We start from the raw sequence: 27,015 nt of genomic DNA, 5'->3' as shown, positions 1-27,015 counted from the left end.
GTTCATCATCCCCTCCATATACCTGGAGTTACAGCTTCCTTTCATCCTTGTACCCCAATATCTGGAGTCACCAAACGTGAGCTTTGTTTACACATTGCTGTCATCTCTCGTATCTGGAGTCTACCCGCTGCTTGTCAACTGTTATATCTAGAGAAGACCCTCTGCACCCCAACATCTGGAGTCTAATAGCTGCTTCTCAACTGTCGTACCCAGAGATCACCCTCTGCACCCCAACATCTTAAGTCTACCTGCTGCTTCTCAACTGTTCTATTCAGAGACCACCTTCTGCACCCCAACATCTTAAGTCTACCTGCTGCTTCTCAACTGTCGTATCTAGAGATCACCCTCTGAGCCCCAACATCTGGAGTCTACCCGCTGCTTCTCAACTGTTGTATCTAGAGATCACCCTCTGAACCCCAATATCTGGATTTACCAAACGTGAGCTTTGTTTACACCTTGCTGCCATCTCTCGTATCTGGAGTCTAATCGCTGCTTCTCAACTGTTGTATCTAGAGAAGACCCTCTGCACCCCAACATCTTAAGTCTACCTGCTGCTTCTCAACTGTCCTTTTTAGAGATCACCCTCTGAACCCCAATATCTGGAGTCTACCTGCTGCTTCTCAACTGTTGTATCTAGAGACCACCCTCTAAACCCCAACATCTTAAGTCTACCTGCTGCTTCTCAACTGTCCTTTTTCAGAGACCACCTTCTGCACCCCAACATCTTAAGTCTACCTGCTGCTTTTCAACTGTCGTACCCAGAGACCACCCTCTGAACCCCAACATCTGGAGTCTTAATCACTGCTTCTCAACTGTCACATCCAGAGACCACCCTCTGCACCCCAACATCTAAAGTCTACCTGCGGCTTCTCATCTGCCCTGTCCAGAGATCATCCTCTGCACCCCAACATCTGAAGTCCTGGAGCCGTCATACCCCGAATCTGGAGTCCCCACATCACATCTGTGTGTCCAGGATCCTCTGACCACCTCTCCATCTGGATGTATTGCTCCACCACCAGCAGCAATGGGGGATTTTTATGACCCGGAACACCCAACTGAGTGAGTATACCCAACATCAGGTGACCCCCCCACGTCCCATCACCCCACAACACCCCACACAACACACCACCCAGCCCCCTTCTTCCACAGGACACTGCTGCATGCCAGGCATGCTTGTCAGGTAATGTGGAAGTAAGGGCCTTCCATGTGCTTACAAACACCATGAGGGGGGATGGGAGGCATGGAGTGGGGGGGGGGGCTTGAAAACTTGTTCTGCAGACTCTCAGCTGGAGGTCTGGTGACAACATTCAGGTTTTCCTTCCAAGCGCTCCCAGCTTTCAGTGTAAACATTGAGTGACCTATGAGCAATGGGCAGAACCTTCTGGTGCATCATCTGGAGGTCCTACTGAAGTCAGCATGGACTGGGGGGGGGGGGGGGGGGTCCTTCAAGGTTTGATCTGCGGTTTTTGTAACACTCTTTGCAATATTTACAACTGCTTTGGAATTGTATTTTTTTTTTTTAACCTTAACATTTAAAGTTCTTTATCTGCTGTGGGTGAGGCGGCCATCTTGGGCATGCTCAGTAGACCTATTGTAGGGGCAATGTTAGTCAGGAGCCAGTCAACCTGCCAGCATGGTGGAAACTGGAGGAACCAGAGGAAGCCCACAGACGCACAGTGAGGACATGCAAACTCCATGCAGATAGGGACCTGGTTGGGACAAGGGATGAGCTCAGGTTTGTTTGGAGTCCTAGAGCGAGTAACGCCAGGAAGCCGTCACCTGTACTGGGCCAATCATCTGCAGCCAGGGCATTAGCTGCACACATGCAAAGAATGCCTCTGCTGCTTATAATTGGCACAGTATGGGCAGTACCGGGGTCGTTCAGCCTCCAGGGCAAGGATGCTGAACTGCGCCCCTCCCCCATTATTAATACATGCCTTAGAATGGGTGTACCACCCTGAAATTGCCCCCCTGATTCACTGTCTCTGGGGCAGATGCTCCTCCTTGCCCACCCCTTGCCCCACCCCTTGTACAGGTGACGGGTTCCTGGCATGCTCGCTGTAGAACCCCAGTGCTGAAAGGTAAAAGTGCCAACCACTATGTCACTGTTAACGTATGCCTTAGAATGGGTGTACAACCCTGAAATTCACTATCCCTGGGGCAGATGCTATGCCCACCCCTTGTACAGGTGACGGCTCGCTGTAGAACTCTAAACACCCCTGAGCTCATCCCTGGCTCAGACTGAAACCGAGGACCCCAGTGCTCCAAGGTAAAAGTGCCAACCACTATGCCACTGGTAACGTGTGCTTTAGAATGGGTGTACCACCCTGAAATTGCCCCCCTGATTCATTGTCCCTGGGGCAGCTGCTTCTCCTTGCCCACCCCTTGTACAGGTGACGTAGAACTCCAAACTCACCTGAGCTCATCCCTGGCTGAAACCGAGGACCCCAGTGCTGCAAGGTAAAAGTGCCAACCACTATGCCACTGGTAACGTGTGCCTTAGAATGGGTGTACCACCCTGAAATTGCCCCCCTGATTCACTGTCCCCGAGGCAGCTGCTCTTCCTGCCCACCCCTGAGTACAGGTGACGGCTCGCTGTAGAACTCTAAAAACACCTGAGCTCATCCCTGGCTCAGACTGAAACCGAGGACCCCAGTGCGGAAAGGTAAAAGTGCCAACCACTATGCCACTGGTAACGTGTGCCTTAGAATGGGTGTACCACCCTGAAATTGCCCCCCTGATTCATTGTCTCCGAGCAGCTGCTCCTTGCCCACCCCTTGTACAGGTGGCGGCTTCCTGGCATGCTCGCTGTAGAACTCCAAACACACCTGAGCTCATCCCTGGCTCAGACTGAAACCGAGGACCCCAGTGCTGCAAGGTAGAAGTGCCAACCACTATGCCACTGTGTCGTCCCGTTCTGAGTGGCACACGTAGTGGATTACTGTGGTGTCCCGATGTAATGTTGGTACATATTCGTGCAATAATACAAAAAAATACTCTTGTAGTGGGAGCTCCAACCCTGCAAGGATTAAATGCTCAATGCTGGGGATGATTGTGTTTTGTCATATTTTAATAAAGTTGTAACCAAAAAAGAAAAAAAAAGGGTGCCATTTGCTGGGGTTGGCGCGGTTTACTCCCAGCAGCCGTGCAATCGGCAAGGCCTGTTCATGTGGGCGAGCTCTTAGACATAATTAAGCCCCTGTTTGGGGAGAAATGCGTGGGATAGAAGAAAGGGTCTGGCAGTGTGAGTGTGCGTCACTTTCAATAAAGCTTGTTGGATTAAAAAAAAAAAGATGTGCAATCAGCAGGGCTTGCTGGTGTTTTTAAGCCCTTAGACCTGACTAAGCCCCTGTTGGGGAGAAACCTGTCGAATAGAGGAAAAGGTCTGGTGGTGAGCGATGTGCTACAAAAGGGTCTGGCTTTGTGAGTGTGCATCACTTTCCATTAAAGCTTGTTGGATATTGGGGGGGGGGGGGGGACCCAGAAGGGCAGCCTGTTATTATCTGGTTCCTGCAGGGAGGAGCAGATCCCAGTAGGTTTGCGTCCGTGCCCGGGGGATGATGCGTTCTATTTATTTTGGAGCGTGAATGTCGCACATTTGTGTCCCCCGTCAGAGGGCCCGTCGCACATTTGTGTCCCCCGTCAGAGGGCCCGTCACACATTTGTGTCCCCCCCCCCCCCCCCCGTCAGAGGGCCCGTCACACATTTGTGTCCCCCCCCCCCCCCGTCAGAGGGCCCGTCACACATTTGTGTCCCCCCCCCCGTCAGAGGGCCCGTCACACATTTGTGTCCCCCCCCCCCCCCGTCAGAGGGCCCGTCACGCATTTGTGTCCCCCCCCCCCCCGTCAGAGGGCCTGTCGCACATTTGTGTCCCCCCCCCCCCCCGTCAGAGGGCCTGTCGCACATTTGTGTCCCCCCCCCCCCCCCCGTCAGAGGGCCCGTCTCACATTTGTGTCCCCCCCCCCCCCCGTCAGAGGGCCCGTCACGCATTTGTGTCCCCCCCCCCCCGTCAGAGGGCCTGTCGCACATTTGTGTCGTCCCCCCCCCCCCCCCCGTCAGAGGGCCTGTCGCACATTTGTGTCCCCCCCCCCCCCCCCCCGTCAGAGGGCCCGTCTCACATTTGTGTCCCCCCCCCCCCCCCCCCCGTCAGAGGGCCCGTCTCACATTTGTGTCCCCCCCCCCCCGTCAGAGGGCCCGTCACACATTTGTGTCCCCGCCCCCCCCTCGTCAGAGGGCCCGTTGCACATTTGTGTCCCCCCCCCCCCCCGTCAGAGGGCCCGTCTCACATTTGTGTCCCCCGTGAGAGGGCCCGTCTCACATTTGTGTCCCCCGTGAGAGGGCCCGTCTCACATTTGTGTCCCCCGTGAGAGGGGCCGTCTCACATTTGTGTCCCCCGTGAGAGGGGCCGTCTCACATTTGTGTCCCCCGTGAGAGGGCCCGTCTCACATTTGTGTCCCCCGTGAGAGGGCCCGTCTCACATTTGTGTCCCCCGTGAGAGGGGCCGTCTCACATTTGTGTCCCCCGTGAGAGGGGCCGTCTCACATTTGTGTCCCCCGTGAGAGGGCCCGTCTCACATTTGTGTCCCCCGTCAGAGGGCCCGTCTCACATTTTTGTCCCCCTCCCCCCGTCAGAGGGCCCGTCGCACATTTGTGTCCCCCGTGAGAGGGCCCGTCTCACATTTGTGTCCCCCGCCAGAGGGCCCGTCGCACATTTGTGTCCCCATCAGAATAACGCAATCCCTGATGTATGTATCCGCTGAACCCCCCCCCCCCCCCCCCCCCCAGTATATGGGTCTCATTTACATCAATGTCCTTGACAGTTTAGACCGGCTTGCAGATCTGCTGCACCTCCCGACTCCTGAGATACTTTGTCTACGAATTGACAGCGGGAAGCCCCTGTTCACGCTGAGTCCAACTTTGAAATTGTTGCGACTTTGCTTCAAATCGCACAATTTCTGTGCCGCAGGTCAGTGTGACTTCAGGTGCAACTTGGCTGACACCGGTGAGACTTCATGCAAAGGCGTCTATGCAAGTCGCACCGGAAATTGCAAAAAAATAGTGCAGGTCATTTTTTTTTTTCACAGCAAAGTCAGTCACATGATTTGAACAGTTCCATTGCCGACAATAGAGGGGCGACTTGTCATGTGATTTGGAGCGGTCAAGATTCGTGTCAGGTTGCAGCGGTGTGAATCGGGGCTTATAGAGGAAGTAAAGTCCCGGCTTTTTTTCCCTGACCTGTAAAGTAAAGGCATAATGTGCTAGTATGCAATGCATACTAGCACATTCTGTGACACTTACCTGCAAATGAAGCCCTTAGAGACCGCATCCATCTTCTTCCCTCTTCATTCTGGGTTCGCCGACTCCGGCTGTGCGCCTGGCCGGAGCCTTGTGGCGTCACTCCCGCGGGAGCCGCCGGTCACCGCACAGGGCTCTGAACAAACGGCACGGGTGGTCGTTCCTTCAGAGCGCATGCGCTGATGACGTCATTGGCAGTAAAGTACAGTATCTCACAAAAGTAAGTACACCCCTCACATTTATGTAAATCTTTTATTCTATCTTTTCATGTGACAACACTGAAGAAATGACACTTTGCTACAATGTAAAGTAGTGAGTGTACAGCTTGTATAACAGTGTAAATTTACTGTCCCCTCAAAATACCTCAACACACAGCCATTAATGTCTAAACCGCTGGCAACAAAAGTCAGTGCACCCCATGAGCTGGTTAGCAGTGTCAGATTATGTCCGTTATCTTTTCTTACCGCTCGGTTTCGGCGTCATTGTTGGAGAGAATCTGCCACCACTCCTGGCTGATCTGGTTGCCGCACTGTCCAACCTGAAGCCAGATCAAAGACCTGAGGGGTGTACTTACTTTTGGGAGATACTGTATCTCCTAAACGGTGCAGGTAAGGTAAGTACTTTATTATAGGGTTACCTATAGGTACAATCGGTGGAAGTTCACTTCCTCTTTAAAGCGGAGTTCCACCCAAAAGCGGAACTTCCGCTTTAGGTATTCTAACCCCCTGACATGCCACATTTGGCATGTCATTTTTTGGGGGGGGGGGGAGCGGGTACCTAGTTTTGACAGGTACCCGCTCCCACTTCCGCTTGGAGCGCCGCGGCGCCCTGAACGGAAGTTCTCCTCTCCCCCTCCCTCCCTGCAATCTTCTGGGACACGTCAGAGGTCCCAGAAGATTGCCGGCCAATCACGGCGCGCAGCGCGACTTGCGCATGCGCAGTGGGTACCCGGCTGTGAAGCCGCAAACTGTCACAGCCGGGTGCCCACAGCAGTGATGCCGGCGCCGAGGGAGAGGATCGAGGCTTCGGGCGGCCGCATCGCTGGACCGTTGGACAGGTGAGTGAATGGCTGGAACTCCGCTTTAAGGACACTGATGTAGTCTGGATTGTGCAGGTCTGCATTGAAGTACTTCATTGGTTGCCAGGCCAGCAGGCGGCCCTAGCAACCGACAATGCGGTGACGCGGGCGGACCTGCAATCCGACATAGCTTGAGCAGAGACCAACGGTGCAGTGATTCTGGGGGCTCAAGCTGTGGGCCAGAAAACAAAAGGTCCCCAGCGAGCCGGAAGTGGCCCATGGGGGCCTTACTTTTGGGACCCCCCTGTTCATTTTAATGGGCTGTCCCAAAGCATTAGAATAATCAAGCTTTGTGCATGGACATCTCCATAGATGAGGCGCTTGGGGGGTGATATTCTGAATCCTTTGCACTGCATTGCACCAATGTGTGTAACATTCTTTGCTGCATTGCAATGGTGTGTTCTGCTGCAGGTACTGATCTTCGGCCATTTTCATTGGCTGGGCCAAGATGATATCACTTCCGTGCAGTGAGTCCATTCATTTTTTTATTTTTTTATCCCACTTTAACCACTTGCCAACCAGCCGCCAGGCGCGGTTCGCGGGAGCGATCCTGTAGTGATCCGGCGGCATGCGGGGGACCCATTCGCCAGCAGGGAAACTGATTCACAGGGCCAGCGGCCGCGATTGCCGCCGCACACCCGCGATCGCTCCCTGTGGAGAGAGAACGTAAACACAGCAGACCATTGTTCTCTCTGGAATGAACGCAGAGCTCCTGCGATCCTCCTATTTAGGAACACAGATCTGTGTTAATTCCATAAGCCCATCCCACACACAGATAGAAAGCACCCCCTAGGGACCCATTTAACCCCTTGATCTCTCCTGGGTTAACCCTGGAATGATCATAGAGCCCCTGTGATCCTTCTATATAGGATCACATGTCTCTATGTCATTTCACAAGCCACGCCCCCCCCAGTTAGAAACACTCCCCTAGGCTCACATTTAACCCCTTGATCTCTCCTGGGTTAACCCTGGAATGATCATAGAGCCCCTGTGATCCTTCTATATAGGATCACATGTCTCTATGTCATTTCACAAGCCACGCCCCCCCCCCCCCCCAGTTAGAATCACTCCCCTAGGCTCACATTTAACCCCTTGATCTCTCCTGGGTTAACCCTGGAATGATCATAGAGCCCCTGTGATCCTTCTATATAGGATCACATGTCTCTATGTCATTTCACAAGCCACGCCCCCCCCCCCCCCCAGTTAGAATCACTCCCCTAGGCTCACATTTAACCCCTTGATCTCTCCTGGGTTAACCCTGGAATGATCATAGAGCCCCTGTGATCCTTCTATATAGGATCACATGTCTCTATGTCATTTCACAAGCCACGCCCCCCCCCCCCCCCAGTTAGAATCACTCCCCTAGGCTCACATTTAACCCCTTGATCTCTCCTGGGTTAACCCTGGAATGATCATAGAGCCCCTGTGATCCTTCTATATAGGATCACATGTCTCTATGTCATTTCACAAGCCACGCCCCCCCCCCCCAGTTAGAATCACTCCCCTAGGCTCACATTTAACCCCTTGATCTCTCCTGGGTTAACCCTGGAATGATCATAGAGCCCCTGTGATCCTTCTATATAGGATCACATGTCTCTGTCATTTCACAAGCCACGCCCCCCCAGTTAGAATCACTCCCCTAGGCTCACATTTAACCCCTTGATCACCCACAGGGTTAACCCCTTCCCTGCCAGTGTCATTATTACAGTAACAGTGCATATTTATAGCACTGATTACTGTAGTAATGTCACTGGTCCTCCACAAAAAGTGTCAAAAATGTCAGTCAGGGGTCCGATCTGTCCTCCGCAATGTCGCAGTCCCACTAAAAATCGTAGATCGCCACCAAAAAAATAAAAATGACAGAAATCTTTCCCATAGTTTGTAGACGCAATAACTTTTGCTCAAACCAATCAAAATACGCCTACTGGGATTTTTTTTCTTTTTATACCAAAAATATGTAGCCGAAAACAAATTGGCCAAAAATGATAAAAATTTAGATTTTTAAATTATTTATTTATTTTTGGCCAATGTTTAGCAAAAAGTGAAAAATATGCATATATTTTTTTCAGAATTGTCGCACCTTTATGTTTATAGAGCAATAAGTAAAAATCGCACAGGTGATCAAATACCACCAATAGAAAGCTCTGTTTGTGGGGAAAAAAAGGACATTGATTTTATTTGGGTACAGCGTCGCACGACCGTGAAATTGTCCGTTAAAGTAACGCAGTGCCGAATCGCAAAATGTGGCCTAGTCATTAAGGGGGGGGGGTAAATTCTTCCGGTCCAGAAGTTATTTTTAGGGCACACAAACTCCAAAAATTACCCAATTTTTTGGTGAAATATAAAAGCTGGGGTCGCACTGAGTAAATGGATACCCAACATGTCAAACAATTAAATTGGGGTGCGCCCGTGAAATGGTGACCAACTTTAGTACCCTAAATTTTCCATAGGTGGCATTTTAAAAGCCCCCCCATAGGGGATCAGTTTAGTGTTACAGAGGAGGTCTTTTGTTAGAATTCACTTTGGCGTGCGCAGCGATAAGTAACGTGTATGGCAGTCAGCGTTTTCAATAGCAGGCGCCCCCCCCCCTCCGTGTTTACGTTCGTACGTGTGTATAGGTGGAGGTGGAATTTTTTAGAGGGGGCGGGGATCTTGTGTGCAACTTACATTGTTTACAGTTTAAAAAAAGAAGCCATCGTAGGCGACAAAAAAGGTCAGTAACGAGGAGGGGAGCCGACGTGTGTCCGCTCTGCTCCCTCCCCCCCCCACCCAGAAGTACCCACTATGTTAGTCCCAGGCCTGCATATGGGCAAGCTTAGCCTGGGACTGGCATAGTGGGGGTGGGGGGGGTGTAAGCAGACAGGCAGGAGTCTGTCAGATTTACACACAATCCACACATTTGTAACCCCCCCCCCCCCAAGCTGTCAGGTCCTTACAACTTAGGGACATGCAAATGGGGTTAATGCAGAAGAAATCTAGTGGTGGTGGGGGGAGGGATTTACAAAAACTGGAGCACTCAGAATCTGGTGCAGCTGTGCATGGCAGCCAATCGGCTTCTAACCTCAGCTTGTTTAATTAGGCTTTGACCATAAAATCTGGAAGCTGATTGGTTTCTATGCAGAGCTGCACCAGTTTTATCAAATCTCCCCCAGTATGTCTCTTCTGTATTACCACTTTGTGAACGCCCGCCAGCAGTGTACGTGAACGCCCGCCAGCAGTGTACGTGAACGCCCGCCAGCAGTGTACGTGAACGCCCGCCAGCAGTGTACGTGAACGCCCGCCAGCAGTGTACGTGAACGCCCGCCAGCAGTGTACGTGAACGCCCGCCAGCAGTGTACGTGAACGCCCGCCAGCAATGTACGTGTGCCCGCCTGCCGACAATGTACGTGCCCCCGCCTGCCGACAATGTACGTGCCCCCGCCTGCCGACAATGTACGTGTGCCCGCCCCGGAGCCAATGTACGTGTGACCTCCCTGCATTAACCACTGTGTGACTTCCACCAACAATGTACGTGTGACCGCCCTCTGATAACCATTGTGTGACCGCCCGCCAATAATGTACATGTGACCACCCTGCATTAACCACTGTGTGGCTGCCCGCCGACAATGTACGTGTGCCCGCCCTGCATTAACCACTGTGTGCCCGGTGACAATGTACGTGTGCCCGCCTGCCAACAATGTACGTGGGACCGCCCTCTATTAACCACTCTGTGACCGCCCGCCAACAATGTACAGTGGGTGAGCAAGCACTGTAGGAAAAGCAGTGTACCTGTACCTCGCTACCTTCTCCTGGGTTTAGGGCACATGCATGCCTAAACCCCCCCCCCCCCCCTCGTTGGCACCCGCCGTGATTGTACAAAGTGGGAGTCTGTCATCAGGTCCTGGGCAATGATTCAGTCACGGCTGGGACCTGCTGATCAGCTGCGTCCAATCACAGCCCAGAGCTCTGTGTTGGTAAACAAACACAGAGCTCTGTACAGAGGTAGCGATGTCTGGGTTTCTTATCTCTGCAAAGCAGGGATGAGAAGCTTAGGGTCCGTTCACTTGGGCTTTCTGCCCGGTGGACTTTGCTCAGCTGGGAGCGATCTGTTGATCCCCGCTGAGCAGGCGGATGACAGCTCCGTCTCCGCTCACTATGCTGAAACAGAGCTGTCAGATCCCCGCTCTCCTCTGTGGGAGATCAGACGAAAACAGACTGCCTGTCCGATCCCATCCGATCCAATCCAACAGACGGATGGAAAATAGGGTTTCCATCTGTCTGGATTTCATGGATCGGATCGCATAGCAGTGAGCGTCAGTGGAGATGTCACCGCTGACATCCGCTGCTCCATAGAGGTGCATGGAGCATCCAATCCGGACCGCCTGAAAAACTGACAGGGACCGGATCGGAAAACCCGCGTGAAAGGGCCTTTGGAGATCTATTTGGAAAGTCTGCACACATTTAACCCCTTGATTCCTCCACCCCCCCCCCATAGATGTTAACCATTTCCCAGACAGTGTCATTAGTACAGTGACCATGTATAGTACTATCACTGATCACTGTATTGGTGTCGGTGTCAGTCAGTTAGTGTCAGATTTCCTGTAGCACTATCGCAGTCCCAATATAAGTTGCTGATGGCCGCCATTAGTAGTATTAAAAAAAAAATTCCATAGTTTGTAGACTCAATAACTTTAACACAAACCAATCTATATACACTTATTGGGATTTTCTTCTACCAAAGCCAATATAAAATATATATATATATATATATATATATATTATATTTATATTCTATTATATTTATATTCTATTATATTTATATTCTATTATTTTATATTTATATTATTTTATATTATTTTATATATATATATATATATATATATATATATATATATATATATATATATATATATCTCTATATCTGTGTGTATGTATGTATGTATGATATATATATATATATATATATATATATATATATATATATATATATATATATATATATATATATATATATATATATATATATATATATATGTATGTGTGTGTGTGTGTGTGTATATATATATTTTTTTTATATAATTTTTTTTTTTTTTTTAATTGAATATGTTTTAAAACCAAAGTTAAAAAATGTTTTTTTCAAAATTGCTAGTCCTTCTTTTTTTTTTTTTTTTTTTTTTTAATTTATGTCACAAAAAAAAACTGCAGAGGTGATCAAATAGCATCAAAAGAAATCTCTATTTGTGGGGGGAATGCATGCAGCAATAAAAACCCAACAGAGGTTCAAATCTTTGTCAGTCAAGGGTCTCGTGCAGCGTACATCCGTGTGAGGAGTTTACCTGCATGGCGAGTGCTCAGGTGTTCCCTCCTCCCCTCCCCCTGCAGGCAGCCCCATTCTGATCAGTTGGGATGCAGCGGCTGCACGGACAAATCCACTGCTCCTAATTAGACAGCCGTGTTGGTGCAGAGCCCAGCCCGTTCATGTCCATCCCCCGCATGCTCAACTGAACGAGGCCTGAAAACTGGAAATGTTTTGGCCTCCATTACACTTTTTGAACAGCTTCATGTAGTTGGCCTGCAGCAAACTGATAAGTTGGTCTCCCCTCCTCCTCTGTTGCCTTTCTTCATATTCTTCGTGCTTCTGCAGGAAGCGGTTAGAGAAAACTCCTGTTTCACCCCAATAGCACAAAAAATAAAAAACTGCCAATGACCGCTTGGATTGCTTTACATAGCGATGGAAGGCTGAGTCATGGGCAGCTATTGCATAGACAGCAGTAAAGACCTGACAGGGGTTCTAATCCCTCTCCATCTCCTACAGAACTACAAACAGTTTTGCCTTTTGGTTATACTTTAACCACTTCAGCTCTGGAAGGTTTTCCCCCCCATTCATAACCAGGACATTTTTTTTTAAATTGTCAGCGCTGGTAATTGCACAGTCATGCAACACTTCCCAAATTACATTATCATTTTTTTTTTCCACACAAATAGAGAGGTTTTTTTTTTTTTTTGCTGGTATTTGATCACCACTGGCTTTGTGTGTATATGTTAATGATCGACTGATATCGTTTTATTTTTAGTGCCGATACCGATATTTTGGTCATCGGATATCGGTATTGGCCGATATTTTCAGATATTTAAAAACATTTTTTTATTTTTTTTACTATTGTGGAGGGATCGGGGGGATCTAAAAGACCCCAAACCCCTCCTTTGGCCCTTAAAAGCATTCAAAACGCCAAGTTTGGTTGTTTTGAATGCTGTAATTTTTTTGAATTTGGCGCCGTTTACCTGGAAGTGATGTCATGACATCACTTCTGGGTTTTTTACATGGAGACCCGATTAGAGCTGAATGCGGCTTTGATCGGGTCTTCTCTTCGGCGGCCGTGCAGGCTGGTTGCCCGGGTCTCCTGGTGGGACGGGAGACCCGGGCAAGCCACGAAAGGTGGCGGGAGGGGGGCGTCCCCTCCCCCTCGTAATGACAGCTGAGTGGCTCCTCAGCCGCATCGGTTGTCATTACAAAGACAGCCAACCGTCGGCTATGGATGCCGGTACCGGGTGATGCCTCTACCTGCAGGTACAGCACTTTCCCAAAATATTGGCAACCTCCGGGGGCCGATTCCGATATATGAGGGAAAGTGCATATCGGCCCCTGATATATCGACATTGCCGATAATCAGTCGATCCTATTATATATAAATAAATATATAGAGCTGCACGATTCTGGCCAAAATGAGAATCACGATTTTTTAGCTTGGAATAAAGATCACGATTCTCTCACGATTCTCTGTGTAACAAAAAAAAATTGGGATAACTTTACTGTTACGTTTTTTTTTTTTTATTCATTAAAGTTTATTAATTGCGTTTGAAAGACTGCTGCGCAAATACAGTGTGACATAAAATATTACAACAATCGCCATTTTATTCTGTAGGGTCTCTACTAAAAAAATATATAAAATGTTTGGGGGTTCTAAGTACTTTTCTAGCAAAAAAAAAAAACAGATTTTAACTTGCAAGCAACAAATGTCAGAAAAAGATCCAGTCTTTAAGAGGTTAAACTTCCTTTCTCCCTGGCAGAGGGAAGGAAAAGATACAATGTAATCATTTTGTTTATAGTTACTGGGAGACTTAGGCTCCGTTCACATCTAGGCGTTTTGGGGCGTTTTTGGGGCGTTTTTCTGCTCTAGGATCAGCTCTCAAAACGCCCAACAAGACAAATCCTATTCATTTCAATGGCCCCTGTTCACATCTGAGCGTTTTGAAGCTGTATACAAAACGCCCAACACTCAAAAAAGTACATGAGCTTCTTTTTGGGCAGATTACAGGCGTTTTCCATTGATCTCTATTCAATCTAAAAACGCCTGCACAAAAATCGCGGTAAAAAACGCTGCAAAAATCGCGGTAAAATCGCGGTAAAAAACGCGCGAAAAACGCTACGCTCAGGTGTGAATGTAGCCTTAATGCTGATAGGTGTTTGCGGGAGGAAAGATACAATGTAATCATTTTGTTTATAGTTACTGGGAGTTTTCCACAGCTGTTTTCTCTGCTCCCTCAGCTATGCAAAGAATCGAGCATATGTCAGGTTTAGATCGTCAGGGGGGGGGGTGAATCGAGATCGCGATTTTCATACGATTAATCGTGCAGCTATATATATATATATATATATAATTTTATGTGTGTGTGTGTATATTAGAGATTGACCGTTTATCAGCAAAACCAATATATCGAGGGCCGATATATCGGAATCGGCCTTCTGCTTTACCAATATTGCCGATATTTCGGGAAAGTGCTTGTACCGGAGTAATGCCTGCAGCTAGAGGCATCACCCCGATACCGACGTCCAAAGCCAACGGTCGGCTGTCTTGTAATGACAACCGATGTGGCTGAGAAGCCGCTCGGCTGTCATTACAAGGAGCGGGAGGGGACGTCCCAACCCCCACCCCCCACACACCACCTTCCGCGGCTCGCCCAGGTCTCCTGTCCCACCAGGAGACCGGCCGGGGCATCCTATCTTCACCGCCGCCGTCTGACCGGGTCTCCATTTCTTTGAATTCGGCACCGCCAAGTACCCGGAAGTGATGTCATGACATCATTTCCGGGTACTGGCGCGCCGAACTCAAAAACCTACAGCATTCAAAAACAGCCAAACTTGGCATTTTGAATGCTTTTAAGTGCAGAGGAGGGGTTTTGGGTCTTTTAGATCCCCAGATCGCTGCACCACAGTACCTGTAGACATTAAAATAAATAAAAAATTAATAATCGAAAATATCGACCGATACCCGATGACCAAAATATCGGTATCAGTGGTAAAAAACTGATATTGGTCGACCACTAATATATATATATATATATATAGTATGTGTGTGTGTATGTATATATTTTTTCAAAATTGCCGCTTTTTTTTTTTTTTTTTTTTGTTTATAGAGCAAAAAGTAAACGCAGAGGTGATCAAATACCACCAAAAGAAATCTCTATTTGTGGGAAAAAAAGGACATCAATTTAATTTGGGTACAGCGGAAATCAAGTTCATCAGTTCAGTCACGTCAAAATGCGTCAGTTTGTCATCCATTGTTATCTGTTTTTCATCCGTTTTTCACCCGTTGTCATCCGTTGTCATCCGTTTTTCGTCTGATCCGTTTTTTTGACGGTTGAAAAATAGGGCATTTATCCATTCAAAAAAACTGACATTGACGGAAACTGAGGTTAACTGAGGATCATCCGTTTTTTCATAGAGATGCATTGATGTCCGTTTTTTCATCCGTCAACGGATGGATGAAAAATGGACAGCATGTGTGAAAGGGGCCCTAATACATGACCCCTGCATGGAGACATAATATCTCAGCCCCCCCCCCCCCCCCCCCCCGTGTTATCTCTTCCAGGTGCTTCGAACGCTTGGGCATGGATTAATTTGATCGAAGAGAAAAATTATTTATTTTTGCCAATTGAGATGAATTTACCGCCAAGCGCTGTCTAGTATTGTCCGAACTCTGCTGCTCATGGACATGGCGGCAGTTGGCCTTTTTTTTTTTTGTTGTTTCCTGCCTTCAAACGCCTGCAGCATGCATGGACCGTCTAACATGGAGGGGCGTTTAGAGGCATAAAATTAAAAAAACTCCAGACACCCCTTAGGCCTCATGTCCGTTGCGGCTGATAAACTGACATTTGGGAGCAGTTGGGCGTTTTTTTTTTTTTTTTCTTTCAGCAGCCCCCTGAACTTTCCTCTGTTATCTTATCTGTCCATGTGCACTGAGGAGTTTATAGTCCTTTAGAGGCAGTTGCGTTTAGTGGAATTTTTTTGAACTAAAAAAATGCGTTCAGGCGGAAGTTATTATTATTATACAGGATTTATATAGCGCCAACAGTTTGCGCAGCGCTTTACAATATGAAGGCAGACATTACAGTTGCAATACAATTTGGAACAAAAGGAATCAGAGGGCCCCGCTCGTTAGAGCTTACAATCTAAAAGGGAGGGCAATTGATACAAAAGGCAATAGCTGTGGGGGATGAGCTGATGGAGCAAGTGAAACAGTGTATTAGTTAGTAGCCGGGTAGGCTTCTTTAACCACTTGCCGATCGCCGCACGACTATTTACGTCGGCAGTCAGCCCCTCACAGGCAAAGCGACGTAGGGCTACGTCGCTAGCCTGTGAGGCTCTGGGGAGCGAGCGCACGCCGCCGGAGGCGCGGTCACAGACCCTCCCCGCGCGTGTGCCGGGCGGACCCGATCTTCCGTTACACCGGAAGAAAGGCAGGCGGCTGATGTAAACAAAGCCGCCTGTCATTCTCCCCTGTGTATGAATGGAGATCAGACAGTTCTACTATGTAGGACCATTGATCTCTGTTCTTACACTAGTAGCCACAGCCAATCACAGTTAGAATCACGCCCCTAGTGACACACTTAACCTCCCTCTCCAATAAAGTTAACCCCTTCCCTGCCAGTGTCATTTTTACAGTAACAGTGCATATTTATAGCACTGATTACTGTAGTAATGTCACTGGTACCCCCAAAAGTGTCAAAAATGTCAGTCAAGGGTCCGATTGGTCCGCCGCAATGTCGCAGTCCCGCAAAAAAAATCGCAGATCGCCGCCATTACGCGTTAAAAAAAAAAACAACAAAAATGACAAAAATCTTTCCCTTTGTTAGTAAACTCAATAACCTTTGCGCAAACCAATCAAAATACACTTATTAATTTTTTTTTTTTTTTTACCAAACATATGGTAAAAAAAAAATGGCCTAAAATGTTAAATTTTGATTTTTTACATTTTTTTGGGGGGGGGGAGTTTCATTAAAAAAGTGAAAAATATTATTTTTGCAAAATTTACGCTCTTTTTTTTTGTTTATAGCGCATGATCAAAAAATCGCACAGGTGATCAAATACCACCAAAAGAAAGCTCTGTTTGTGGGAAAAAAAGGACATCAAATTTGTTTAGGTACAGCGTCGCACGACCGCGCAATTGTCCGTTAAAGTCACGCAGTGCCGAATCGCAAAATACCCCCTGGTCAGGAAGGGGGTAAAATCTTCCGGGGCTTAAGTGGTTAAAGAGAAGGGTTTTCAGGGATTGTCTAAAGATGGATAGATTAGAGGACAGTCGGACAGATTGGGGTAGAGAGTTCCAAAGAATGGGAGAGGCTCTGGAGAAATCCTGGAGGCGAGCATGGGAAGAGGTGACAAGGGAACTAGAGAGCAGGAGGTCTTGGGAGGACCGAAGAGAGCGGCTTGGTTGATATTTGGAAATCAGGTTAGTGATGTTGCTGGGGGCAGAGTTGTGGATGGCGTTGTAAACCATTGTTAGCACTAGGGCTGAACGATAATCGATGTAACATCGAATATCGTGCTGCGGGCGTGGGCCTATAGTCGCATCGCCGGATCATGCGATATTGAGGACTCACAGTGAAGGTAGAAGAATACAGCCCTGACATCCGTCCCACATGTTAAGTCCGGCGTCCTGCAGCTCTCCTGACTGAGCGGTGAGCAGCGGCACAGGGAACCAATCACGCGTGCCTGCACACCTGGTTCGCTGTGCCGCTACTCACGATGTGGTTGGTTCGCTGTGCTGTGGGGCGGAAGTGTATTGTGGGGGACTGGGAGTGTGCTTCCGGTGCGAAGGAACTGCCTGGTGGAGAGGACTACAACTCCCAGCGTAACCCCCCACTTCCCGCGTTTCCGTCTGCCCCCAGCCAGAGAGATTCCCCCTCCCTCCCTCCGGGAGAACCGACTTCACAGCCCGATCATGAGGGACAAACAGAAGAGCGTCAATTTTGCAAAAAATAACAATATTTTTCACTTTTTATATGAAATTCCCCAAAAAAAATGTAAAAATCAAAATTTTTTAACGTTTTAGGCCAATTTGTTTTATGCTACATATGTTTGGTAAAAAAAATCGCAAAAAGCGTAATTTGATTGGTTTGCACAAAAGTTATTGCGTTTACTAACAAAGGGAAAGATTTTTGTAATTTTTTTTTTTTTTAAAGAGTAATGGCGGAGACCTGCGATTTTTTTTTTTCTTTTTTTTTGCGGGACTGCGACATTGCGGCGGACAGATCGGACCCTTGACTGACATTTTTGACACTTTTGGGGGGACCAGTGACATTACTGCAGTAATCAGTGCTAATAATATGCACTGTTACTGTAAAAATGACACTGGCAGGGGAGGGTTAACTTTTTTTGAGAGGGAGGGGTTATGTCTGTCCCTAGGGGCGTGATTCTAACTGTGATTGGCTGTGGCTTGAGGTGTACGAACAGTGATCAACGGTCCTACATAGCAGAACCATGTGATCTCCATTCTTACACAGGGGAGAATGACAGGCGGCTTTGTTTACATTAGCCGCCTGCCTTTCTCCCGCTGCAACAGACAATCGCGAGTGCCGGCGGACATCAGGTCTGCCGGGCAGACGCGCGGGGGGGGATCCGTGAGCAAGCGGGAGCGCGCCTCCGGCAGCGCGCGCTCGCTCCCTAGAGCCTCACAGGCTAGTGACGTAGTCCTACGTCGCTTTGCCTGTGAGGGGCTGACCGCCGCAGTAAATAGTCGTGCGGCGGTCGGCAAGTGGTTAAAGAGTGTAGGATAGAGTCAGAGGGTGACCGTAGTATTTGAGAAGGAACAGGGTCCAGGGGGCAGGAAGTTAGGTGGGCATTAGAAAAAATTCTAGTGACTTCCTCTACAGTAGTTGGCATTTAAGACGCCAAATGCTCGTAACGGCGTGCAAACGCGGCAGTTGCGTTTTTCAACATTTGGTTTATAGTTGTTTTCAATTATAAATTTCTGACCATTTCACAATGTAAAAACGCTTCTAAATGCAAACGCCACTTAACGCGGCAAAACTGATGTTTCTATCCGTCTATTACTAGCTGTTAAGTTCCAGCGTTCAGGAGAAGTTTTCAAAGTCCCGCGTGCACGGGGCCTAACCGTGCCAAAGACGTCCCGCGTGCAGATGATTGTGCAATGACCGAATTTCGAACGATAAATTGGTCAATGGACGTTTTTCGTTCAGTTTGTCACATATGCCCAGTGCAAACAGTTTGGCCGAGAAACACTTTAACCTTTCAATTTATCGTTCGTTCGGTAGAATTTTCCAAACTGTTCAGCTCTGAAAAGTTAAAAACAATTTTCTATTTGTGCCCAATAACTGGACGAAAAAGGAACGATTGGACCAAATGACAGATTTCGAACTATTTTTCGGCTAGTGTATGACCAGCATTAGTTATACTTTAGGCTGTCCTGGTCTGTTATAATGTAAATCTATACATGTGTATGTTCAACCCAAAAACAAACATTTGTTATATTGATGCCTACCAATTCCTAGATGTGATGGCTGCATTAATTTTTTTGTTTGGGGAAGGTAGGGGGGAGGTTCTATATATATATATATATATTTTTTTTTTTTTCTTCCCCTGGCGGTCCTGCCAGATACTGAAATACAATAGACAGCAATGGAGATTCTTCTATCCCTGATGGAATCGCAGGCAGCATGAGAGAGATTAGGGCTGTGTGTTATGGTCTATAGACCAGGTAGCAATACTTGGCCTCCTAGTGCCGGTAGGGCACTGGAGTGCAGGGAAGACCAGGTGGGGGGGAGGGCACTGGAGGGCAGGCAAGACCAGGCCGGGGAGGGCAGGGAAGACCAGGCCGGGGAGGGCATAGGAGTGCAGGGAAGACCAGGTCAGGGAGGGCAGTGAAGACCAGGTCGGGGAGTGCAGGGAAGGTCGGGGAGGGCAGGGAAGACCAGGTCGGGGAGGGCATAGGAGTGCAGGAAAGACCAGGTCGGGGAGGGCAGGGAAGACCAGGTCGGGGAGGGCATAGGAGTGCAGGAAAGACCAGGTCGGGGAGGGCAGGGAAGACCAGGTCGGGGAGGGCATAGGAGTGCAGGGAAGACCAGGTCGGGGAGGGCACGGGAGTGCAGGGAAGACCAAGTCGGGGAGGGCATAGGAGTGCAGGGAAGACCAGGGAGGGCAGGGAAGACCAGGCCGGGGAGGGCACGGGAGTGCAGGGAAGACCAGGTCGGGGAGGGCACGGGAGTGCAGGGAAGACCAGGTCGGGGAGGCACAGGAGTGCAGGGGGGACACAGCACACAGTCAGGGAGGACAGTGGAGTGCAGGGAGGACATAGGACAGGGAGGAGAGTGAAGTGCAGGTAGTACATGGTGGAGTGCAGGAAAGACAAGGTCAGGGAGGACATGTGGAGGGCAGGGGGGACATTGGAGTGCAGGGAGGACATGGTCAGGGAGAACACGTAGAGCGCAGGTAAGACACTGGAATGCAGGAAAGGCAAGGTCAGAGGGAACACATGGAGGGCAGGGAGGATACTGGAGTCCAGGGAAGACCCTGTCAGGGAGGATATGTGGAGGGCAGGGAGGACACGGTCAGGGAGGATATGTGGAGGGCAGGGAGGATATGTGGAGGGCAGGGAGGACACGGTCAGGGAGGGCAGGGAGGACACGTGGAGGGCAGGGGGGACACTGGAATGCAGGAAAGACAAGGTCGGGGAGGACACGTGGAGGGCAGGGAGGATACTGGAGTCCAGGGAAGACCAGGTCGGGGAGGACATGTGGAGGGCAGGGAGGACACGGGCAGGGTGGACACTGGAGTGCAGGAAAGACAAGGTCAGGGAGGACACATGGAGGGAAGGGAGAACACAGTCAGGGAGGACAGTGGAGTACAGGTAGTACACGAGCACTGCAGGGAGGACAGTGGAGTGCAGGGATGACATGGGACAGGGCAGGGAGGACACGAACACTACAGGCCCTGGCTATGCTGTCTGACAGCGGTGCCTGTATCACAAGACTAGCTGAACAATAAAAAAAACAAACATAAGTTTAGCCGTTTCTATGTATTCAGCTTTGCTTTGATCTCATTAGCATAACCGCTTTGCATTGTGCGGAGTTTTCAGTCACCCTTGTTGTGGATTTCTCACATTCCCGAGTCTCATTCTGCTCTCAGGTTGTGTTTATACCTCCTTCTTATCTTGCTGTGTATAGTTTGTAATAGTCAGCAAATCTGGGAATAGCTGGAGCCGCGGGCTGCGAGTGCAAATTCTGCTGCGTTTGTCAACCTGGTTGGCTGAACCAAATCAACACCCCGGGTGTTTTGGATATCGGTCTATCCTCTGTACATCCCCTCCCCCCCCCCCCCCCCCCCAATCGCTGTCACAGCTATATAGTGAGCTCTTGAGGGGGGTAAGTTGTGGGAGACGATGATTATTGCTATAGGGAACCGGTCACTGGATAGTCACACACAGACTGTTATTTGTCATAGATGGCACATTCTACCCTCCCGAGTCCAATGTAAGTGGGGTCCACGCTTAGCTGAGGCCCCCCCCCCACAAAACAATACTGGTCCCGGACAGTGACCTATCTGTATTGTATTGTGGAACTGGACAATGAGAGAGCAGCGGAACACTGATGAAACCATCACTCTGCTCCTGTCTGCTTTTGCTCTCTAGCAAAGACGTGATTGGCTCTTAGTGCTGCCTGCCCTTTCCCAGTCCTGCTGTACAAGACGCTGGTACTACTTTAACTCCTGAAGTCTGGCTGTACACATTTCGGCAGCACGAACTGGGCCTTAAAGTATAACTAAAGGCAAAACCTTTTTATTTCCGTTTTGGATGGAGTGGAGAGAGATTAGAACCCCTGTCAGGTTTTTATTGCTGTCTGTGTCCTCGGTAGGGGTATTCATCCTCTCCTTTTTTCCTAACCGTGAAAGAAAATCCTGAATTTTGGGTTGTCACCAGAGCAGGAATAGAGGGGAAATCTTCCAATGGGGACACTTCTTCTGGTGACCACTCACTTTGGAGGGATTTCTTCTCACTTCCTGTTTTGGTAATGGAACAGGAAGTGAATGAGACACAGATGGCAATTTGGGTACAGCCAGGCTGTCGGATTTGTTATACATACGATTACTGCCAGTGGCTATAGCCTCCAGCAGTAATTGTGTTCTGCCAGCTGGGATGGCTCCCTGTGCCCCCCCCCCCCCCGCCATCAGAATACAAAAGTGCTGCGGGAGGGATTCCCCCATGACTTTGTTGATGGGGGGAATCCAGCGATTTCCTGCAACCTTTGGAAGGATAGAAAATCGAATCATTTATGAGCTGCTTATAGCTGGCCGTACACGGAGCAATTTTCTTTTCTGCAACCACGGAAATCTCTCCTGCAGAGCCATTGTGTTCTCCGGGGTGGGGGGAGGGGGTAGTGCTGGCCGGGAGAACTCTGTGATTACTGCTAGCGGCTATAATAGCGGCTAGCAATAATTACATGTAAAATCCGGCAGACTGGTTGTACCCATTGATCAGCTTGGGTACTTTCCGCCTGCGGACACATGGTTTGAATCTCGGACTGTTACTGTTTATCGGGCTGAGAATCAAACCATCTATGACCAGCTTAAGCCATAGCTGTATTATCTGCTGGTTGTAGAGGACAGTATTATCCTATGGGAAAGCTGGGTTAGCTGGTAATTGTCGTCTGAACAGTGTGAGAGACTATCAGACGTGGTGAAGAAGAGGAAAGAGTGATGGGAAAGGGGGAAATCAGTGGGGATGATGAAGGAAGTTGAGCGGTGAGGAAGGGGGGGAGTAATTGGCTGGGAGAGTGGTGAGGAAGGCGGGTGAAGAAGAGGGGGTGAGCGGTGGGTAAAGGAAGAAAGCAGTGATTAAGGTAGATGAGGAAGGGGGATGAGATGTGAGGAAGGGGTGTGAAGAAGAGGAGAGAGCGATGAGGAAGGGGGAAGTGAGCGGTGAGGCAGGGGGGAGTAATCAGCCGGAAGATTGGTAGATCGATGAGGGAAGAGGGGGGGGGCTGTGAGGGTGGGGGATGGGGGTGGGGAAGGGAGAAAGCAGTGACTAAGGTGGATGAGGAAGGGGTGTGAAGAAGAGGAGAGATGGTGAGGGAAGGGGAAAAAAGCAGTAAGGAAAGGGGGGGGGGGTGAGCGGTGGGCAAGGGCTCAGAGTGGTGAAGAAGGGGTGTGAAGAAGGGGGGAGAGCAATGAGAAAGGGGGCAGAGCGGTGAGGAAGAGGGGTAGGGGGATGAGTGGTGGGGAAGGGGGAAAAGCTGTGAGGAAGATGGATGGGGGGAAAGTGGTGAGGAAGGGAGATGAGGAAGGGGGGGTGGGGAAGGGAGAAAGCAGTGACTAAGGGGGATGAGCTGTGAGGAAGGGGTGTGAAGAAGAGAGAGTGGTGAGGAAGGGAGATGAGCTGTGAGAAAGGGGGGTAGGGGGGTGAGCTGTGAGAAGGGGGAGTAGGGGGGTGAGCAGTGGGAAAGGGGGGTGAGCTGTGAGAAAGGGGGGTGAGCAGTGGGGAAGGGGCTGTGACAAGGGGGGGGTAGGGGGGTTAGTGGTGGGGAAGGGGGGGGGTCTGTGAGAAAGTAGAGTAGGGGGGTGAGCTGGGAGAAAGGGGGGGGAGCTGTGACAAGGGGGGGGGATAGGGGGTGAGTGGTGGGGGAAGGGATGTGAAGAAGGGGGGAGAGCAATGAGAAAGGGAACAGAGCTGTGAGGAAGAGGGATAGGGGGATGAGTGGTGGGAAAGGGGGAAAAGCTGTGAGGAAGATGGATGAGGAAGGGGGGGGAGTGGTGAGGAAGGGGGGTGAGCGTCAGGGAAGGGGGCAGAGCGGTGGGGAAGGGGGATGAGCTGTGGGAAAGGAGACACTTTGTCAACATTGGATGTTGGATGCACCATTGGACCTTCCCGCCTTTTGTAGAGTTCAGGAGTCACCCGATCAATTATTTACTACTAGACAAACAATCCAGACACACCAAGCTCGATATTCCAGTCTTTTCCCGGTTAGGCTATTTTGCTGCCTCGACAAAAAAAAAACAAAAATGGTTCTGCGGAGCCGGACACTAGAAGAAATATTCTCAGATATTTTTTTTTTTTTTTTTTTTTTAGCGGGGTGGCCTTTCGGTAGTCCTCCCTATGAGGGTGTTTTAAGGTGGTTAGCTGTGCGTGTCATTTTTATTTTGGAGCATTGCGGGTAGAATTCAGGTTGCACCTGCTCCCTTATAACTCTGGAGGACTCCTTAATGAATGGCGTCATTCTTGTTGCCGTGACGACCGGCCCAGGCCCTCCAGAGAGCAGCTGCCGGGTTATTAGAACGTCCTCGTCTCGCTCAATGAGGACAAAGTGGATACCTGAGCTGTCCCCAGGGGCCGGCGGTGGCACCGCGTATGGTCTTCTCTTTCTAAACTGCTAATGATTTGTCATTGTGAAGAGACGGTGACGAATGTACGCTACCCCAGCCTGCCAGCCACGCCGGGGGTCTTATATTTTTTATATTTGTTTTAAAGCAAGCCTTCAATCTTTGCATATTTCCAAAATTCCACAATCAGAGAATTATTTTCTATTAAGCAGGTCCTGGCCCTGCACTTCTGGTTCATGCCTAGGCGACAGTGACGTCCCCTGGGATACTCTTGTCCCCTGGTGTACTAGCGCCACCCATCCCAGGAGGCTTTGGGGCAATATCCAGCATGTTATGCATTCGTTGGGCAGTCTTAGACACACTGCGCGCATGTCCTGCTAAACTTCAAGGGGTGATAGGTGCAAGAACCCACCAGAAAAGACACCCAACTACCTGACAACGTTGGCATAGAAGATGGCGGCGCTAGACCCGGTGGTGAAGTGGGAGGTTTCATCAGATAACACTGGATTTGTATGGTAAGAATGAGGACCAAAGTTAAGGGGTGGGGGGTGAAGTTCCTCCTTTTAAAGTGTGTTTAAACCCAAAAAGAGAAATGTCCTTCATTTCAGCTCACTAGTCCTTGGATGTGGTGGCTACATTGTTTTCATTTAAATTTTTTTCAGGCGTTTTCCCTTATTTTTACCTGGTGATCCTGCCAGCAACACTCTTCCTGTCCTAGGGTGACAACGCTCGCTCACGGTACTGAGTCTATGGAGGAACAGCATTGTCATCATAGGACCGGAATGCAGATCCACCCCCCTTTTCTTCTCCATAACAGAATCCGTTCCCCCCCCCCCCCCCCAAGAAAAACCCCTCTCCTCACTTCCTCCTTGGCCTAATCTCATTGGTCCCCCAGGGGGTTCACCATCTCACAGGCTGGGCTAACAGTACTCCAGGGCTGCAGATATATTAATTTCACACATATACAATGTTTTATTTTTGGGGAGAAGCCATATTAGTGTTGCTTGTCATATATAACAACAGACAGTTGTAGGTAGTTCAGGGATTTGAACACCCAAATACAGTGTTGCATGGCAGATGTGCTAACCACTTGGCTATTTTGGTCAAGTGGTCAGCGCCAAGTACCTCACTACCCCTCACATAACAGTACTCAGGACTAAATGAGGCCCATAGGTCGCCATGTTACTGCTGCTCAGTCTTGGATGAATGCCCGCCTCCTGTCAGAAGAAGCTGCAGAGACGTCACGGGACCAACAAGAAGACTGCAGGAATAAGGTATGTATAGGGCAGCGGTAGGCGAATTTCAGCCCTTTAGCTGTTGCTAAATTACAAGTCCCATCATGCTTCTGCCTCTGGGAGCCGTCCTTTTGGCTGTCAGTTGTCTTGCAATGCCTAATGGAACTTGTAGTTCTGCAACAGCTGGAGGGCCAAACTGCAATACACGTTGAGGTTGATTTACTAAAACTGGTGCAAAATCAGCTCTGCACGGTAGCCAATCCGCTTCTAACTTCAGCTTCTTTAGTTAACCTTTGACAATAAAACCTGGAAGCCGATTAAATACTTTTGAGAGCTGCACCAGATTTTAGTAAATCCCCCCCCCCCCCCCCCAAATTCCATCAGCTTTTTTCGGTCAAGAGTCTTTCAATGCCTCATGGAACTTCTAGTTCTGCAACAGCTAGAGGGCAGAAGTTTGCCTACCCCTGGTATAGCCATTGTAGAAAATGGTGATTGGGGGGGGGGGGGGCATGTCTAGAGATCTACTTTGGTAGGACCAAAAGGGAGAAAATCCTAGATGTCCATTGTTGGGGCTCATTCACACTAGCGGTTTAGGGGCGGTAAAAACGTTGTGGTTGAGCTGTGCTGCTACCCTCTTTAGCCGCAGCGACCCGGGGGCTGTACACATCCTTTGCAGCCACGGTAGGATGTAAGCCCCCTGTTGCTTTTGGTGGGCATATTGCCTGACGAGTGCGACACATTCAAGAGCATGGGGCCGCCTTGCAACCAACCGCGTGCAATGCACGCAGTTGCGGCGTGCTAGTGCAGATTTTAAGGGGTTAAAGCAGGCAGTGAGGAAGTGATGTAATGCCTCCACATTTCCTGCCCCCCGCTTCTCCCAGTGCAGCGCAAGCACCCTGTCGCCCCGTTGACGCACACATTGCATTATGGGGCCTGACCTCGCTCTGTCGTGAACCATGTTGGAGATTTTAACTCCGCCATTTGTGGCGTGTGCAATATTGTCAGGTTCACTATCAATATCTCATTGTCGCCCCCCCCCCCCCCCCCCCTTTTGACAACAGATGTTAAAGGAATGTACTCCAGAACCTCACCCCCCCCCCCCTTTTTCTAGTTGGCCTTCAACGTACGGCTGTGTTGTATCCTGCGTGGGTTTTTAATCCTCTGATTTCTTGGGAATTCGGCACATGGAGGCCTGCAGAGATCTAGACGTCTTTTTATAGCTGGTGGATAAGCGTTCCAGGGTTTATTTTCAAGAGGCAGTGTGAGAGAAATGCAGGTCCTGGGGGGGGGGGTTAGAGTTCTGCATTTTAAAGGCTTTTAAAGCTAACCTGTCATTTAAAGACATACACGGGTTGCCTGGAAGAGGAGACTCTGGTGTCGGAATCTTGTCTCTGGTTTACTTTGTTGCTGGAAGTTTGCTCTTCAGAGTAGAGGGTCCCAGCACAAGGCAGGGTGGAGTATGCAAAAATGCCCCCCCCCCCACTCGCCCTGTGCTAGGCACCTTCTAGTCTCTATACTTACCCTTACTACTGCTTTCTACTATGCCAATGACTATGCCTGCAGCTATTGACCATGCCCAGCGTTGTACATTTTGTGGCATGCCCCTGCCCTCATTTGACAATGTTTGGGTCTGGTGATTGGCCATTGAAACCCCATGAATTGCATTGTGATAAGAAATGCTGTGGGTTGCCTGTAACCCATTAAAAATAAAAAAACACAGCAAAACAGCTAGCTGCTTGGGTTGTATCTAGCAGAAGGGTAAATGTTTGGGCTGGGGTCACAGGAAAGGGTTAGCATTTAGGTAAGACCAGTGGGATG

At 49.4% G+C, this 27,015-nt stretch overlaps 1 protein-coding gene across 1 annotated transcript in view; it reads left to right on the top strand.

The window, feature by feature from the left end:
* Positions 1-413: 413 nt before the first annotated feature.
* The window catches only part of SETD2 (SET domain containing 2, histone lysine methyltransferase), a 134,556-nt gene continuing 107,954 nt past the window's right edge, over positions 414-27,015 (top strand). Inside the window, exon 1 of the mRNA XM_082259038.1 lies at positions 414-1,062. Within this exon, the coding sequence (XP_082115164.1) occupies positions 1,025-1,062 (38 nt within the window). The 5' untranslated portion in view covers positions 414-1,024. The remainder of the gene's footprint in view (positions 1,063-27,015) is intronic.

The sequence above is a fragment of the Pelophylax lessonae genome, assembly GCF_965119305.1.
Source record: "Pelophylax lessonae genome assembly, chromosome: 5".
In the NCBI taxonomy this organism is placed as follows: domain Eukaryota; kingdom Metazoa; phylum Chordata; class Amphibia; order Anura; family Ranidae; genus Pelophylax; species Pelophylax lessonae.
This window is presented reverse-complemented; position numbering and strand designations above follow the sequence as displayed.